This window comes from Lepidothrix coronata, unplaced genomic scaffold (assembly GCF_001604755.1).
Source record: "Lepidothrix coronata isolate B3197 unplaced genomic scaffold, Lepidothrix_coronata-1.0 Scaffold12, whole genome shotgun sequence".
NCBI lineage: Eukaryota > Metazoa > Chordata > Aves > Passeriformes > Pipridae > Lepidothrix > Lepidothrix coronata.
In genome coordinates this window covers 2,200,397-2,219,299 of record NW_016690192.1, presented here as the reverse complement: position 1 = coordinate 2,219,299, position 18,903 = coordinate 2,200,397, and the positions used below count along the sequence as shown (strand labels likewise).

Here is an 18,903-nt window from a genome sequence, read left to right as displayed (position 1 = left end):
TTAGAACATTACAAACCTGTTTTTATTAAACCAGGGCTGTAGTGGTAGCTGGGATGAAGATGCCCATTCAGAAACTTTCCTCAAGTAAGCTTCCAGCCAACCTCTCTCATCAATCTCCCAAGTTCACTAAGAATAGGCCCCGACTTCCACACGGATCCACTTTCTCCTCTCCAGCTGTCCGGAGCTGTGGGCTGTGCCTTTGTATTCAGACTGGCTGGTGCATCATCCCTGCAGTGCTGCAGCAGTGACAGCTCCTCAGGAAAGAATCCACCCAGGAAAGTGGGTGGGAGGGGAAGAAAAGCCTCAGGCTTCCATCTCACACTGCTTTTTTAGTTTTTCTGTATGTCCGACATAGACAACATTGAGATAAAATCAAATAAAAACTAGATGTAACTGTGGAGAGAACAGTGGTTTGATTGCTACATGTAGCTACTTACTCAACCACTATTAACTGCAAGCAAAAGCACAGCAGTGCAGAGGTTCCTGAAGTGCTGGCAAGGCTGGATGTAGAGTCCAGAATAATTCTGTGGATGCTGCAAATTGTGCTCCTTTTGCTTGTTCATTAACTACTTTAAGAAGCAGGTTTAGCTGTAAGAATTATTTCAGTGGGGAAAAAAAATAATACATTTCACATAAATCAATTTATCATGACTCAACTGAAAAACAGTCTTGCTGCAAAGGTTTATTATGAAATAAATAAAAAGTCCATAAGAGAAGTTTGAAAAATCTATTTTATGAAGCTTTAAGATGCATTGGGTAGAATTACCTATGGTTACATTTCAATTTCAAAATAACAAAGTTATTTTGGGCAAGACACTGAAATGCCAAAAGATTTGATTATCATACAGGTGGAAGATAACATTTATGTAGCATTTTCTAACAAACTGTCCCATCAGAGGAATCCTCATATTTACACATTGCAAACATCAGCGAGATTTAAATGATGTCTTGCATTTTGTTTCTTGCTTTTTAAATATGGAGGACCCAGGAATATTATGCAACTGATACCAAAGCCATGGCCTTCACAGTGGTTATACAGTGTCTGTGCTCCACGGCCCAGCCTCTCCCTGCTATGGAAGCATTGGGAGCAGGGCAGGAGCCTGGATACACTGCCAGGATAGCGAGTCCCTGCACGGAGCTGCACAGCCAAGACACTTCCCGTTTAATTAACTGCTTCTCTGCATCAGTAAGTCCAGTATCCCTGAGATAGGAACCACTGCAGCTGGAGGGGTCAGGCTCTCCCATCGGTACATACGTGATAACTGTCTTGCTATCAGGTGTAAACTTTGCTAAGCCAAGGCTTGAATGTTTTCTGGCTTTAGAACCCACTTAGTGCTTACTGGCAGCAAGTCGTTTCAACAGCGGCTCGTCGTAAACCCAGCACTCTCCATCTTCGTGGAATAGCTGGGGAAAAAGGAATAACCACACGTAAGCTTTTCACGACTCACGTGCAAAGGAACAAGTGCTGTTGGAATAAAGCTCACCCGTGTTTCCCAGGAGGTCTCGCTCTCCTTCCTGGCCCTGGCCTCGGCTCTCTGCCGCTCCTCAAGCGCGTGCTTTGCAGCCGTGGCCGCGTCGATGTCTCGGATTTTTAAGTTGTAGGTTACATCTTTCCATAAGCTTAGAAAAGAAATTGGAATGGAGACTGCTTTATAGGGGCAGAGTGCTACAAGTTGTACAAGCATAGCAATGACTAAGAACCAAGTAGTAGTTGTTTGAGTCAAGGTAGGTCTCACTTTAGAGAAAGGGCAGAAAAGCCCCCAATATATATTAACCGCAACTGCACTGTTTGCTGGAGTGAGGAGGGCAGGGTGGAGCTCTCTGGACCTCCCTGAACATTTGGTCCTGATAAGGATGTGACTGAGAACTCCAGGTCTCTTCCCCCTTAACTCCCCAGCCTGCCTGCACCTGGCTCTGCTGCAGCAAAGGCTCAGGCAGAGCAGAGCTGGCCCTGCACTGACTGGAGTCAGTGCACCCTTTGTACTGCAAACTGGAGCTAAAATAAAACCTTAATTTGCCCAGTTAACTGAAGTTCTTACCAGCGAGACTCAAAGTCGTCTTGGTCCTCCAATTTCCTTACCTTCTTCTTAATTGTAGGCATTTTCTTGGTATCTATAAAGACAGCATTCTCCTAGAGTGGGAGATGAAAAAAAGAAAAAAAAATATTCAGATCTTTATCTAGACTTTAAATTTATATATCCTCACACTCTAGTATACTGGTTGGCAGGAAAGAATGAAAAGCAGCAATTCTTTAGATTCTGTTTTCATACAAAAGTCAAGCTTCCTTAAGAATAAATGAACAAAGTAACTTCAGGGCTTTTATCCTGAATTCAGCATTCTTTTGGGCAGCCTCACAGGACTTCCCAACTATTAATGTTTGTCAAAAAAAACCCCAAAAACAAAAAAAACACCACAACAACAAAAAAAACCCAAAATGCAACAACACCCTCCCCCCAAAGCCTTTTAAAGCACAATAATCTGTTTCTGATGAAAAGGGAAAGAACAAAGAAATAAAGCTGTGTTACCCCTGTTGAGTATTTTGCATACATGACCCCATTCCATTCTCCTTCAATGGAGCAGAAGGGTTTCTTGTCATTTGGAGAACTAAAGAGAAACAAACAGTCATTTCTCTGCTGTATTACAGGAACTGAAAGATCCTAAAGGATCAGAACTTCATCCCAGTTGCTGTTCAGTCTGGTTTATAGCAGCCCTTAAAGTGTCCATCACAAGTACAAAAGAGATGAGGGTTCTGGAGCAGTTTGCCATGAATTAATTGGATAAACCTTAACAGGAAGCACTGATAAGGGTAAGTCAGGCCTTGCCCAAAGGCTGGATCTGCATTTGGAGTTAGGAAACTAGTCACAGGCCTTCCAAACAGAATTAGGGTGGTAAGTTTAAGCTTAAAGATGTTTTGCAATCTCAGAGCTGCTTTCCCCAGACCAGTGGGAAACCCAGACACCAGTTCTCACGTGGCATCTCTCAGTGTGTCAAAAGTGATTTAAAACCAAGTTATAAACCTCATTGTGTCAGCATCCACTTACTGACATCACAGCACATCTCCAAGTACGATGGGAATCTCCACTGAATTCTCTGCCCTGGGTGTGTGCACAGGGATTGACCAAAATCCACCAGACCACAGGTATCAATAAATATGTCAAAGCCTGCAGCAGAGCTGTGACTGACACACTGTTGAACAGCAGCACTCCAAGGCTTGCTGCAGTATTGTATTTTTAGGAGAGGTAGTGATGAAGACATTTTTGATAACTCAGGAGAGAAAAGTTCTCTCTGGCAATCAGCTGAGGATGTTTCTGAGCAGGACAAGGCAGCACACAGGCCTGGGCAGGCTTCCTCTCACAAATCTGGCTGGAAAACAGTACCCATGACAGGTGATTGTGAGGTAAGTTATTGTGTGTTGTTGTATTCAGTATTCTACACTCCTGACTGTCCTGGAAAAAATCAGAATTTAAGGAGGAAAAAAAGTGATATGAAGAAACCTGCTTACAAAATTTCAGCTGTAACTCTGTGCTTCTTTCCTCCATAAAATGGTTTTGTGTGGAAGACGATGGAAGCGTTATAACCTGTCTTGGAGCAACTAATGCTGCACTCTCCACCAAGTTCTATCCATGGCACAGTGAGAATAGACCTGCAATTATAAGTGTATGTACACAGTTATAAGCGCTCGACTGATAAATATTAAGCATGAAATATCACAAAGCATTAAAAATGAAAACACCAAACAGAGCATTTACTTGCCTTCCATAGCCATTAGGAAAGGTCAAAATATAGTGTTCATCATGATCTAGGCATGTGACACATCCTAGTAGAGAAAAATAAAAATAGATTTCAAAACTATTAAGCAAAACCTCTACCAAACTTTTCATAATGATCTCCTGAAACATGTCATTACAAGCAGGTACCATGGAAAGGAAAGGTGAAGAGCTTTATTTTTCATGAATGCTGAGAATGCCCAGCTTCTGGAGAAGGCAGGGATGGCTGTATTTGTGGGAAAAATTGTGATTTCAGCACACAAGAGTGTGTGGAAGGAATCTCTGATTCCCAGACACATAAGCTCTAGTTGCATAAATTCAACCATTCCTTACATTTAATACGACTTTAAATAATTTATGTAAATTATTCTATGAAAAATTCTAGTTGCAGAATGTAAATCTCTTCTAATGTCAATTTACACACACATACCTTGCCCTATGTTATGAACCCCAATAGACATTCCTAGGAATTTTGACTTGGTCCATATGTGAGCATTGAACTGTATCCTCTTGCTAAAACACTCCGCGTAAAATGCTGAAACTGAAGGAAAAGGGATTAAAAACAGCAGCACAAGACATGGATACTATTGTTTCCAAATCATTCATCAGGAAATATCTCCAAGTGCCTCATACTTATGTGGCAAGGGAGTTTGCAATTACTTTTTCAGCAAAACAATTTATAGAGATAACTTTCAGCTTTTAAACCTGGAGAGAAAATGAAAATCTCGGATTTAAACCAAGAGCTGATTTTACTGGATCCACCTCTACTGGCAAAGTCACTGTCAACTTACTTGGAGGATGGTGAGAGACCTGCTCTGCCACAAAGGTTACGTTGCTTTTACTGACCCAAGGGACTGGTCCTTCCGAAACCGGCTCCTGTGGGACAGGACAGAGGATTTCCATCACTGACAGTGCTTACAAAACACTGGATGCTTCCAAGAGAAGTTGCTTCCATGTTTAAAAGCTTCTAAAAATGTATTGCAGTGATTTTAATGTATTTGTCAGTTTGCTGATGGGGAATAACCCCTTAGTCCTGAAACTATGATGCTTTCTAAAGAACAGTGTTTCTATTCTCTTGTTTTTAAGTATAAATGTATTTATTTGTCCTCAAATAAAACAGTTAATCTGACTCATGTATAAACCCAATTACAAGATAATATTTAAGTGGCAGAAAGAGTTTTCGTTTTTGCTTCTGAGATAGTGTGATCTGCATATTCATAATGATCAGATTGTATGTACCACAAAACCATAAAGCAACATTCATTTCCTGTGGCAAAGAATGCAAAGTGTAATTCACGGTTAGAAGCAATGGAAGCACAAATACAACACTGCCTTTATGCCAGGAAATTGGAGTGCAAACATTCACCTCAGAAATTAGAAAGATTTGAGCAAATAAATTGGTGGGAAGCAAATTAAATAGAAAAAAATACATGGTTTACATCTGAACAATCACATATTTAATTAGATATACTACACTGAAGTTACATGAAGTATCTCACAACAGCACTTCCCACATCATCATTTACAACTTCCCAAGGTGAGAAAAGCCTAAATGAGGAGCCAAAAAAGAAAAACAACAACAAAAAACCCACCAGGCTGCGCTGATTTAAAAAATAAAATTAAATTAAAAAAAAATCAGAACTTTGGAAAGAAAGGAATTCGCAATCAGTGCTATGAAACAGCTCAGGAAAAAAAAATATTTTCAACATTTAAGTTTTGTTGATTTGCCACTTAAAACACCACACATGCCATTTCAGTGAGGAAGTTAACAAAGCTTTGGGATTTGCCCACGTGCATTCTAGGCACCACAAAACATACCACAAGGAACTAACCGTGTCATCTTCACCTTCGGAGCCTGGCAACACCCAGTGACATCGGAAGATCTCGCCCAGAATGGGATTGTAAGGCTTTTTAGCAACTGACCCTTTTCTTCCTGCGTGAAAAGCTGAGAGGTACCATTTAACCACCTGAACCATCCGCTCCTTTGGGTCCTTCTGGTCACTGATGCTACACAGGCCAAAGGGAGAGAAAAGAAGGACAGGCAAAATGAAACAGAAGCAGCTACCTTGGACACAGGAAAGCTTTCTGGATGCTTGGCTGTTTCCCAACTAGGAGTTTGCCTGCTTTGACCATTTTTCAAGTTTATATCAAAACCCAAGCAATATTCTTCAAAACTACCAACTTACTTCAACAGCCCACAGGGGCCATAAACAATATCAGAACCAGTTAATGCTTTACTTAAAAGTCAAATACCTGACAAACAAGTCCGGGTGTGCAAAGAAGTCAGCATACATTTCCAACAGGGACCTTCTTTCCAGAATAAACGTTGGAAGAACAACCTGAGGGAAGAAAAACAAGTCTTACAGGTGAAGGTATTTGAACATCCTGCACACCAGCCAACTGTACTGACTGTAAATAGCAAACAGCCCCCACGGCTCTGTGTGCCCTAAGCTGATTGTGAGCTCAAGCTTAGCAATGAGTTCTGACATATGCAGGTCAGTTGGCATCTTCTACAGAACCCGAGATTTAAGAGGAACTGTTGTTTTACATGTATTCTAGTCCCACTTAGAGCACATCCTATGTGGCTGAGCTTATCAAAAGCTGTTCTTAATTACAGTCTCACTGATTATTTAATTTCATCTACATGTCCACTGTCAGTTTTCAGTTACAGTCAGAATCTCATTCATGCAGTCACATCCTGTTATGTGTCTCTATCAAGATGAAGGTTAATCTCTTTCCTACTGCCTCCCAAATGCACGGCAGGTTCCATTCCTGTGGATCTGCTGCCTGCCTCACTGCTGATTGCTGTTGCTGACAAGGTCCATGTTCAGGATGCTTCTTGGCAGCTTTAGATCAGTAATTTTCAGCTATTCCAGGAATTCCCAAAACAGACACAATTTGGATCAACTCCTATTCAGAACTGCCAGAAACTTGCTGCAGTTTGCTTGTGAGCTGCTGGCTGTTTCCCCAGAAAAGTTTTATCTTTTTATCATCTACTGTGTGTTCCACACTGGACAGTTCAAGTCATCCCCTTAAGGAAACTAATGAGAGAACTGATCTCTCCCACCCTTTTTCAGCCAGGAATTGTTTAAATTTAACCAAGCTGCCTAGAAAGACCAGGACATTCAGAATGCTGTTCATTCAGCCTTCAGACAGACACCACCAGCATGAATCTCATTCATGAAAAATCCAACCCTTTACTTGCCAGATCTACATGTAGCCTTTCAAAAGACAAAGGCAACTTATTTACTCATGAAGATCCCAATTAAGCAAAGCATTTCACTATATGGTTGCTTCCCCCTTCTATTTATGCTTTATTGAATGTCACCATACTCTGGGATCTTGTAGATCTTTGCTCTAGGAAGCTAAAGGCAAGAGTAACATTACTACTGTACACAGCATTCCTCTTATCCCAGCTTCAGAGGCACTCCAAGAATTAGGTTCAAAGAGAAACTGCCACTTTCCATAGCAAACTACTTTCCCAAACAGATTTTAACAGCTGGATATATTTATTCTGCATTTATTTCTCCCCTTCCAGTAAGAACTTGAATTGAAAAATACCATGCTAAAGACATCACAGCTTAACTAGCTCTTAGAACAAATATGCAGTTAAATTGTTATGTAACAATGAACTGATTGGGTTTACTCCCTCTCTCTTTCCCATGAACACCCAGCCAGTTTACCTTGGTTAGATCCATCCCCAATCTAACTTGTGACAGGAGATGCATGATAACACTCTTGTGTTCTTCCACCGACTCTCCTTCCCCATCATCCTCTCGGTCATCGGGAGGATCGAAGAGATCTAGAAAGAACAAATTGCTTTTGTTCCTCTCTAAACCTTCAAAGACAGACTGTATTTAATTAGCACATATACAGCCGTCAAAAACTAAGGTTTTTAAATCCTACAATCCATCAATCTTCCATTAGCAAAGAAACAGTAGATAAATCATTTCCCTAAGTACCTTGTCACACATATATGATCATTCATATATTGACAGAGCTCACACACAGATGAACAGTCAGTATCTCCTCACTGGAAGTTCACACAGGCCACTCACCAGTATCATTGGTGCCGTTGGACATGGAAGAATTGAGGGACTCTGTGGTATCTGGACGTTTCATGCTGCTGCCTGTGCTGCTCCGAGTCAGGACTGCAGCAGGCCCTGAAGATCTAAGGGAGAGTAATACATTCTCACAATTCATAATTAACTAATTCAGACCAAATTATTATGATTTGAAATTCATAGACAAGGACTTTAGCGACAGACATTAATATATGTGCAGTGACAGACATTAATATGTGTGCTGCATGCTAATGCACAGAAACCTTAGAATGGACTGTAGCTGAAGGACTGGGAAAGCCTTCAGCCTCAGCTAACAACACCTGAAGGCAGAAAACAGCTGACTAATGCCTCTTTGAAATGTGTACCATCTCTTAAAATTAGTTTTCCAATTCATAGAAAAAGAAGAGTAAATAGAGATTTTTAAGGACAGGGCATCACCTTCAAAAATGTCCTTTACTGAATGTGAGGGGGAATTGGCCATTTACCAAGGGCTGCACCAAACACACGTGAAATGCATCTGGTCTCAGATTGCAGCTCTGAGCTGGTGGCCTCCCAAATTTGGTTTATGTTAGAGTTTGTCAATATTTATACCTGATGGAATGGGAAGGAGCAGAGGAGGAAACTGCTTCCCTCACAGACATCTGTCTGTGGCTGAGGGAGGGGGTACTCTCACTGTTACACAAAGTGGCTTTTTTGCCTCCCTTTTATTTTTTTAAAGTCAGTCGGGGTTAATTGCTTATTTAGCTTCTACAAGCAGACAAGCCCTGCCCTTGTAGATAAAAACTGCTTTCAGCACACACTGCACACAGTCAGCTACTTACTCCAGACATCGCTTTGGGGAAGAACTGCTCTGGTAGAATTCATCAGCATCATAGAACTCATCCTCACTGCTTGAATAAGAAAAATCTGGGACTGTATTTGGAGATAGGTTGACATGGCTTGGAGAGGTGAGACTGCTGCTTGGTGCTGATTGCCCACTTCCTGTGGAGTATTAAAAATTACAAACTAAACACAAATTCTTTCAAAATCCACCGGCTGTAACTTACAAATAGGATTGTTCAAATCAATAATAAATGATGTGAAGTCAGAAAAGGAACTTAAAAGATTAGAAGCAATAATTATCACGTTCATACTGAGTTACACTTAACAGATAACAAAAGAAAGGTCACAAGGCAAATGAAGAGCACAAAACACCAGTAAAGTTTAAAGAAGCGCTTTCCCTAATTCCTACAAGATTGTAATGCTGGAGACATGAAGGGAAGCTGGTAATACTCATATGTATTGTGTGTACATGGCAGGGAGAAAGAGCAGGATAACTGATTTTAACACAACACTGCAATAGGTGTTGTTTAAAAGCAAGATGCAGGCCAACAAAAAGTTGTCTTAATAACTAATTACAGGCAGTACATATTCAGGGGTTGTTTTTTGTAGTTCAATAAGACAGTTACACAGAACTGTACCTGTACTATTTGGTGTCGGAGTCTGATTTCCAAGCGATGCTACTACAGGTCCCACTGGCAAAGAGGAGGGTCGCTGCTCTGACTTGCACAGTTGAGCAGGTTCTAGGGGATAGTTTGATATGTTAAACCCAAAATTCAGGAGGAGATTCCACGTTATTTCACCTCACCTCCAAAAATTAAATCCTTTTCTATAAAAGCCATTCAGACAGAAAAATACGTGTTTCCATCACTTTTATCTTGCTCTTGTTTTTATTAGAAAATGTGGCATTTAAAAAAAAAAAAGCTATTATTTAGCTAAAATCATTTATATTTCTGAAAAGTATGGTTTCATTTATTCTAAAAGAGTGTTTTAGAAATGTAACTCAGAGGAAGCAAAAGACATCAGCTTATCCACAGAACCAGAGGCCGAGGAAGCTCCGTGTCCCTCCCGCTCCTTCCCCTTCCTCTGCCCCACTGAGGTGACTGCGCAGCACTAAGTGCCTGTGTGACACAGAACCTGTCCCCTCTCTTGTCTGGGTTGTAGTTACACCTGCTCTGCTCAGAAATGTTTGTCCTGGGGTTGTTCCTGCCCCCCCTTACCCGGAGGTATGACCGCTTGGGAAGGCATCGCGCTGATCCCCGACGGCTCCAAGGGACTGGGCTGATAAACCGCGTCCACGGGGTTGATGGTGCTCTGAGGCAACAGAAAGAAAAGCACTTTTTTTTTTCCCCCCCCTCAATTAAAACAAATAAAACAAAGCACAAACAGCAAGAACATTGTGAGCACGAGAAATGCCCAAATGCAAGAATAGCGAATTCCTGAGAGAGAGAGCAAAACAAAAATTGACAGTTGAGGACATGAGAAATACTTTCAGAGCGGTAATATTTTGATTCTTCACACGGATTTGACACTAAATTTGAGCTTGCTGCAGATTTGAAGCATCCTATAAAGAATTCTTGTTTCAAGTTCTAGCTTCTGGTATGCCTTCCAATGGCCATTAATAAATATTGCATGCAAAGAGTGGAAAGTTGGATGCAAATTATCTGGCAAAAATTAGGACAGGTAGTCTGCATTTTTAAAACAATACTTTTCCCCCAAAATTAATTTGTCCAGACCACAGTAATTCAGCCCATAAATCAAAACAAGAATCATCAGCATGCTTACAGCCATGAAATGGCTTTGTTGCCAAAATTCTTCCCAAAGCAAGCTCAGAGTGTTCAGTGCAGCTTTGCAGAGGACATTTCAATTCATTTCTGAATGTGAGCACTTGGAAAATGAAGCACCAGGTCAACTCAACACTCAAAAGTCACTGACTTCAGTGTATGGTCTGGGGTTTTATTCAATGAACCCCTTGGAAATCTAAATTGTGGCATCTTTTAATCCATCATCTAAGCATTGTTTGTTATATATGTTTACACACAACAACCAGAACATCTGGGTTGTTAATTGCACAAAAGGAACATAAAAACCCTTTTCCAAAAATCTTGCAGTTTAAAAGCCCCCATCTATGTCAGAACTGTGAAAATCTCTGCCTCAGTTCGCTAGGAAATTTAGTCTGTATGTTTATCTCTATCCTCTTTTTCAAATCAATATTTAAAACAGAAGAGCATCTGCAATTGTTCTTCCCTCCTTTTAGTCTTCAATTTCTGTTTGCACTCAAACCGAGGGAAATGGGCTCATTTTAACCTTCCTCCTGCCTTTCCTACAAAAGGCAGACTTCATTCTTGCCTCCTTTCCTGGTTAACTGTAATTCTGAACTTCATCCTACATTTGGACAACGCTCCCAGACACATGGTGTGATTTTTGGGGCTGTCCTGTGCAGAGCCAGGAGTTGGGACTCGATGATCCTTGTGAGTCCCTTCCAACTCAGGATATTCTATGATTCTAAAAGTCAGTGAAGAGTTTTATTATTTTTTTTTATAGCACAGGATTTATTTAATTGAAAACAAACCTATTCTTCCCTGTTTATCTCTACAACAAGCTCCATTAAAAAAAGGCATAAAAATAGCTTTCTACATTTTCACTGGTGTTACTAACCAATATACAAATAATCCTGTACATATACTGATACTCCATTGTATTCCAGCATAAGATCAATGTCACTTAAACATTACTTCACCTGCTTGTGGAATTATGCATGCAACACGGGTCCCTGTCCCACAGAGTTCATAGTTTAAAACCACGATCACATCTTCAGAGTTAAGACTCAAAAATCAAGATTGTCCTATGATACACAGGATGCTATTGCTATCTCTGCCTCCCTTACTTTTTAGGGAAACTAATCCATATTATACAGAACACTGGTGTGAAAAAGGAAAGAAAGAACCAAGTAACACTGATTTTGTGTGCAGGATTGTAACTTTATCCTTAACAATTCCCCGTACTGCAACATGAACTGGAATTTCTTGTTGGATATTTTGTGGGAAGCCTTCATGGGTTAGAAGCAGATGAAGGCAGACCTGAAAGTTTCCTACTCTGAGTTTAATAACAGCTTAACAACCACACAGAAACAAGACTGTCATCTCACCACAGTGTCAAACATTGATCATGTTTCTGCCTAAGTTTAAAGTGAAATCCTGACCTTTAGCCCAAGCTCACATTGACCTCAGCAGCATTGAAATTTTAGTCTTCACCATCACTGATGCATCAGTTAATATATTCTTACAGAAATATTTTTTTTCTCCCCATAATGCAACCCACAGATAATGATATTAGTGGCTAATCAAATTCAGACTATATTAAGTTGTAATATCTGTATGAAATTTCTGAATTGCAGGTGACCTCTGCCTGTGGAAGTATCTACCTGCATAAGTTCTCTTTTCCAGGGCACATCACAGAACCTATGCCCTTACACTAAGACCTGAATTTTGGGACTATCCACAGAGTAAGTAGGTAATCATCTTATTTACAATAAGCATGAAACCAAAATATATATGTGCATCTTTACTTCAAAGTTCATACCAGAAAACCCTGCTAAAGCTGTTTGTAATGGAAAGACAAATAAAGCCTGGGAATTACTGTCAGCTGTAATGAAAACACACTGATTATTTTAGAGTTATGTTTTACTGAAACCAATCTCCTATTAAAAGTATCTGAAATGTACTCAAGTGACAAAAAGAGAATGAAGGAAATCACATGTGACCAAAATCAAAAATGACAGAAGTTACACTAAAAATGCAGAAGTTCTATCGAAGAACAAACACTGCTTAGACAGACAAAACACAACTCTGCATCAAAGGAGCAGCACTGCAGAAAAGACAAAACTACTTGAAGCACACGGAGAACACATCTATTTCCTACACAAAGATACTTCAGATGGAACACAAAACTATTTCTATCTCAGAAATTCCCTTTCATCTGTTCACATGGCAGATTTTTATCTAAGTGTTCAGTCACAACACTGCCATTTAAGACATTCCATATACAACTGACCACTCTATTTTCTAAAGACAAGGGTGTTAGCCAACCTCAGGAGCTAAGGACTCAACAGGAATTTTAACAAGACACTTGAAGCAGTAAATCAGAGAAAGGAAGAAGCATGTTGCAAAGTGAGTGGAAATTCAGGTCTCTGTTCACATGTTCTGCAGAATTAAAGGGAGATAGAGATTAGATTTAAACTTACTATAAGTCCATCTGCGTGCTTCTCCTCATTATTTTGGTCCTTAAGGAAAAAATGTTAAAAATATCAACATAACAATCTTGCATGACTTATCAGTTCTGTGTTAAGTGAGAACAGTGAGTTTCTCTCAGGAATGTTTACATTTTCAGCCATAAAATGTTCCTCATCATGTGATCGAGTAACTAAACTTCAAAGACACAATTCACATAGTCCCTGCACCTCTGAAGATCAGCATTTTCTGAGGGCCTGTCCACAGAAATACCCATTCTCCACTGCAGAGCACAATTATGCTTTACAATGTGGGTTCTTCCCAAATAGGTAAAAGCTCTCTCAAATATGGTCTGCAGCACCAAAGAGTCTCTGAAACATGAAGTTCTGTTGCTGTGATTGGGACACAGATCAAGTTTTCAAAGCACTTCTTGCTTTACAAAGGCAGATATGCCCCTGTAAGTTAAAAGCTTTTAACTTTTGATTTTTGGCATCCACCAGATTTTAAAATATTAGATTACTTAAAATCCCCGATTTTGGTTGTTTTTTTGTTTTGTTTTTTTTTTTGCCTAGAAGCATATGTGAAAGAGCAGGCAATGTATGGAAAACACCTGTCATCAGGGGAAATGATATAAGCAGTAGCCAAGTTAATGCCAATCTACAACCAGCATAGTTTTAACACTGTACCAGCAACAGGATAAATTTTACTGAACACTAAGCCAAGTCTCTTCCCTCCTGCTGCAAAGGTTATATTAGTTAAGTGTATCAATCCATAATTTTGCCCAGTGTAAACCCTAAGACTTGTCTGCAGAGTATTTCCCTGGATTTCCAGTTGTTAAAGATAAGAGGAATAAGAGAAAAAAAAAAGCTATAAACAGCATTAAGAAATTTGGCACATATTTGTGTTTTGATACTTAATACATTATTTCTTAGCTTATATAGTTGGCTCTAGGCTGTTCAAATTCCATGTCTGCTAGTTGACATCTCTTAAGGAAGGCTTCACATGATAAAAACGACACCATGGGCAAAGAGTTCCACTGGCTTGCAAATTTACAAACAAGGAAGGAAGAATAACACTGGATTCAAAACACGGGTTTTTTTCCAACACATAAAATTTCCATGTTGTGCTATCAATCTCTAAGACCTACAAAATAAACCAAAAAGATGCTGCACTGGTACTGACACTTGCTACCCCATCTCAGTAATGCACCATCAGCAGTATGAAAAAGGTAAGGAAGGCAGAGATGCCACAAAATTAGGCAGGCAAGGCTGCCAGAAATGATGGAGTGAGAAAGAGAAGGCACAGATGCCAAACTAAACATCTAAATTATAGAAGCTGCTTCATAAAACACATATATTTCTAAGACTGAGGTTTACCACATCACTGGCAGACCATTACATGTATTTTACAGCACACATCAGCAAAGCTGGACACCTCCAACTGCCATACACACAAAGGGGACAACACAGGGCAAATACTCCACCTGTCCACCCCACCTGGGTTATTTTGATTGCTTTTTGATAAGCAATGTATGTATTATAACATATTCCTAATTGGCTGGTATTTATATCATTACTCTGAAAATGTCATGAGTCACCTCAGTACCAGTGGCATGATCACACACTTGGCTCATCAGTAAGTTTGATGAAAATTTAACTGTTCAAATCCTAAGGGAGGTTTGTTTTAAAGTCCATGAAACATATCAACTTAACAAACAGTTAAAAAGAAGAAACAAAACAAAACTCAAACCACAAAAAATCCAGCTTTGCACCAATATACCAAAATCATCCAAACGATAAATGGCTACACGTTTGGAACAGAGAAGTGTTCTGAGTATATAGAGAAGTGGTAACAATATCAAGGTACACAGACAACCATAAGGTAATTGTCAAATCTGCCTCCTAATGAGAAAGGCACTGCAGAAGTAAAAATGGGGTGCAGGGTGGTGTTAATATGATTTACTTTCAGCAGTGTAAGTCAGCAGCCATACTCGCTTTATACTTTGGGGAAAAACCTGCAGAATCTTGAAAAGTTCAATACTGAAGAACAGAAAGCTATCAGTCAGGCACAATACATTTGTACATACAGAAAGCATCATACACACACAGCTTGCAAAACTGTAAAAAACCCCAAACCAAACACCCCTGCATTATAAATTTTCTACAGCAGTAGGAAATCAGGATACCAACAGAGTTTATAGATAAGGTGAGAGGGAATGACAACAGAATTGCCATACAGTCAACAAGTAGAGTAGCCTGAGAGAGAGAAGAATGTGAAGAGATGAAGCAGAAAAAAGGTTATTAAAGTAGTTGGAAAATTTATAGAGGGTGTTTTTCACTATATGTGGATCAGCATCTTCCAATAAGCTGTGCATAACCCACCCATTTAAACCACCTTCTCTTCAACAGCTCCACAAGAGCTTTAGACACGGTTTGGCAAAACCCCAAACAATAAACCCCCACTCCTTATTGGATAAGATCATCTATTTACACTGGTTAATATTTACTGGTGCTGAAAGGAGGACTTCAAGGTCTGCTTTAGTGTAACAGAAAGTAAGTGTTAGCACCTTTGGGGGATCCAAACTCCAGCTACCTTTATACTTACATTGTGGTTGGAGCAGTAAAGTACTGAACCTGATCTAAAATAACTACATCTGCCAGTCCCAGTTTTGTCCATCATCAGCAAACCACCTAAACAACTTCAAAATACACTTGGCATCAGTGCAAGACAAGCAGCTATATCTGTCTATCCCCTAATAAACTTAAACATAGCAGAAACAGGATTTGATATTCAACAGAAGAAAGAAAGCTAACACAGCCACCTATTACCAGCTCTAATCAAGAACCTGACAAGCAGATTATAATTCTGCACTTTCACTTTTGTATTTATAGCAGAGCTTTTTAAAGAAAGAGTAAAATTTCATAGGAATTAAACCCTTGTGACAGTAAGAACTATTAAATTAATTTATATAGTAATTCACGAAAAACGAGCAAGTAATTTGTTGCACACAGTTTCTCCAACAGCTACTTCAATGTAGCAGGTCACACACAGCTGTCTAAGAAAATCAGCATATTACAATTGACTCCATCAAACCCCTGAAGAACAACATATAGTCTATTGGATTCATTGTGCTAAAACACTTTTAAATATACTCAGTACTAAATAACAGCAAATTATGAAGTACTGACAAGGCTTTTCTTGCTGCCATTACAGTGAAGGATTTAAGTAGTATCACTGCATGTTAAATAAACCGTTCTAGTTCTAAATTCATGTGGCACAAAACTATTTCTGTGTGCCTACTACTTGTAAAATATTTTTGGTTTTGTACAAACCTGTTAACAAACATTTTATTCAGAATTTTTAAATTACTAATATGAAATTTGAATTTCACAAAACAGGCACTGATCCTTTTAGTGAAAGATTCTAAATAATTCAATTTTCACTGTGCTCAAAATTTTGTAAAACATATCTGGCATCCTGAATGAAGACAAACAGCAGCATTGCTTTTGAAAGCTACAAAAACCAGTTGATCTAGACTACATGAAGAGCCCACGCTTATCTCTGGATAAATCAGAATGTGTTCTGATTAAATCAGCCTGAAATTCTGAAAGTACCATAAATTTATTTCTTTGCAAAATACCATCTCCCTTCACTTCGGTCACAAGATATAAATAATCAGCTCAGAATTAACATATCCTAAATATAGTATGCTAAATCTGCAAGGGCAGAACTTGACAAAAACAGTAAATCCAAATCTCACTAAATTTTAAAAACTAACAAAACATTTAGGTGTAAAGTGTTCAGTGCATTACCCATATTGCATTCTCAAATAATATAATCTTACTGCAAGAAGTTCCAACATCATCATGAACTTCAGACCTATGACAAACCTTTCCAAACCAGTTTAGATGGTTTACATTATGTTTTTTATTTGTTAGCCACATTCTTAAATGAAGCAGAAAGAAGAGTTTTCTTAAGTTTCTGTTCTGTCACCCTTATGTTTGTCTGAGCTCTTCTTTAGTTTAACAGCAAACTGTAAAAAAAAGTTTATCTGAGAGAACATGTCCCCAACACGACTGCTACCACAAGCATTAACAGGACTGTCTGCTATGGAATTCACTATTTCAGAAAGTTCATTAAAATACTAGGATAAATCAACTTATACTGGGGGTTTTAAATATATATTTATCTCCCGGATCATACAGAATGCACTTTTAGATTTCAATTGCTTTCAAACAGATTAATGCTGTATAATTAAAATTCAAAACAGTTTACAGTGTACTTACTTTAGCAATCTGTAGCAACACGATGCAGTGTTTTATTGATTCTACCATGCTCTAGGAAAACAAAAATAACAGGAAAAAAAACTTGTATTACTACCCCTTAACATTTTGTTATTGGTTATATAGAATATTAGCTGAAATACTGGGTGAGAACTAAATGGACACTCACTTCTGTAGAACCCTTCCCCTTTTTTTCCCCAGATACAAAACCACAGCAGCAGAAAACTGAAGTTTCCAAAGGCCACACACAGCCCAGGCCCTCAGGGTGAAATGGAAGTCAGCCCCAGACTTTCAGAGTCCTGCAGGCAGCCCTGGGGAGAGAGGCTGAGAGAGCCGGGCTGGCTTAATCTGGAGAGGAAAAGGCTCAGGGAGACCTTATCCATGGACATCAGTATCTGACTGGGATGGCAGGTGAAAGGAAGACAGAACAAGACCCTTCTCAGTGGTGCCCAGTGACAGGACAACAGACAATGGCCACAAATAGAAATACGGGAAAATCACCTCAAACAGAAGGAAACATCTTTTTTTTCCTTTAGGGATGATCAAACACTAGAACAGGTTGTCTACAGAGGTTGTAAGAGCCTCCATCCTTGGAGCTACTCAAAACCCAACTAGATTTGGTCCTGGGCAACCAGCTGATGGTGCTCCATGCATAGGGTTGGACTAAGACCTTCAGAGGCCCCTTCCAACCTCAACTATTCCATGATTCTAAAGTGCTGGACATAAATCTGAATACAGCACCAGAATCATGCTGCCTCTGCCACCACACTGTTGGACCTAACATGGGTTCCCACTTTTCTGTAAAAAAGCTTTAAAAACTTTTCCAAGAAAACAAGGTGAATTTCAGAATCTATATATAATAGTTATAAAAATTAAAGAAACTTACACTAGTTGTTTCTTTGAGACCTTCAATTTTCTGTAAAATAAAAATCAAAATAGTGTGGTTAAAGAAAAAATTTCCAGCATCTGGTTTGACCTAAATACTGTATAAACAAAATATTTTAATCTTATATTGGGGGAGGGGAAAAAGCCCTTAACCAACATGTTAAAGAGTATTTCCATATATAGACACAATTTTCGAGACAAGACAGAAGTCAAACTGATAATTAAAGCTTAAAGATGACAAGGTTAGGAATTTCTAAGCAGTGACATTATACACATTTACCCATTAAAGTCTACACTTCCTTTTTGCATAACATCAACAAAAATGAAATGCAGCATAAAGATTCTCTCTAAATTCAGTTTGTATCCTTATAAAGTGTACTGCATGGTGGCATATTTAACAGTATTACATGACATGACCATCATTCAAGTCCAATAAACATATCCAGTTAAGCACAGTTTAAAACAAATCACAGAAAATAACAGTGCATACGTGTTCTTGCTCTTTCTAAGCCTCCAGTAAAAGTGCATCTGGAAATCTGCCTACTTAATTTTATCTAGAAACACTGGTTCATAAATATTTCCTGTGTGGAACTGCACTTCAGGCATGCAAAAGGCATCTGCATGCCACTCTACACATCAGTGTGACCTGTTTCAGGAGCAGATGCATCCTGTTGATGTCCTTGGCTCTGTCTGCAGAAGGCAAAATTATTAAATTGGACTCAGCACTGAACCTCTATTAATGCAATTCCAGGACCTCTTTGTTTTGATTAACACAAGTGTCTCATGTGATTTGAGTCACAAACTTCTTGATTCTTGAATAATCAAAGTGTGTAAAGGAATCTTTTCCCTCACTGGG

General features: G+C 39.2%; 1 protein-coding gene across 5 annotated transcripts in view; it reads right to left on the bottom strand.

The window, feature by feature from the left end:
* Positions 1-641: 641 nt before the first annotated feature.
* The window catches only part of OSBPL9 (oxysterol binding protein like 9), a 60,243-nt gene continuing 41,981 nt past the window's right edge, over positions 642-18,903 (bottom strand). For 3 of the 5 annotated variants that reach the window (XM_017805390.1, XM_017805391.1, XM_017805393.1), the window contains 18 exons: positions 18,049-18,078; positions 17,166-17,216; positions 12,894-12,932; positions 9,871-9,964; positions 9,292-9,393; positions 8,653-8,812; positions 7,826-7,938; positions 7,451-7,569; positions 6,021-6,106; positions 5,600-5,774; positions 4,559-4,643; positions 4,198-4,308; positions 3,754-3,817; positions 3,503-3,643; positions 2,526-2,604; positions 2,040-2,131; positions 1,485-1,620; positions 642-1,404 (listed from right to left, as the gene is read on the bottom strand). In XM_017805390.1, coding sequence (XP_017660879.1) covers positions 1,330-1,404; positions 1,485-1,620; positions 2,040-2,131; positions 2,526-2,604; positions 3,503-3,643; positions 3,754-3,817; positions 4,198-4,308; positions 4,559-4,643; positions 5,600-5,774; positions 6,021-6,106; positions 7,451-7,569; positions 7,826-7,938; positions 8,653-8,812; positions 9,292-9,393; positions 9,871-9,964; positions 12,894-12,932; positions 17,166-17,216; positions 18,049-18,078 — 1,752 coding nt within the window. In that variant the 3' untranslated portion in view covers positions 642-1,329. The remainder of the gene's footprint in view (positions 1,405-1,484; positions 1,621-2,039; positions 2,132-2,525; positions 2,605-3,502; positions 3,644-3,753; positions 3,818-4,197; positions 4,309-4,558; positions 4,644-5,599; positions 5,775-6,020; positions 6,107-7,450; positions 7,570-7,825; positions 7,939-8,652; positions 8,813-9,291; positions 9,394-9,870; positions 9,965-12,893; positions 12,933-17,165; positions 17,217-18,048; positions 18,079-18,903) is intronic. The other 2 variants (XR_001873215.1, XM_017805392.1) reach the window with 2 other exon arrangements.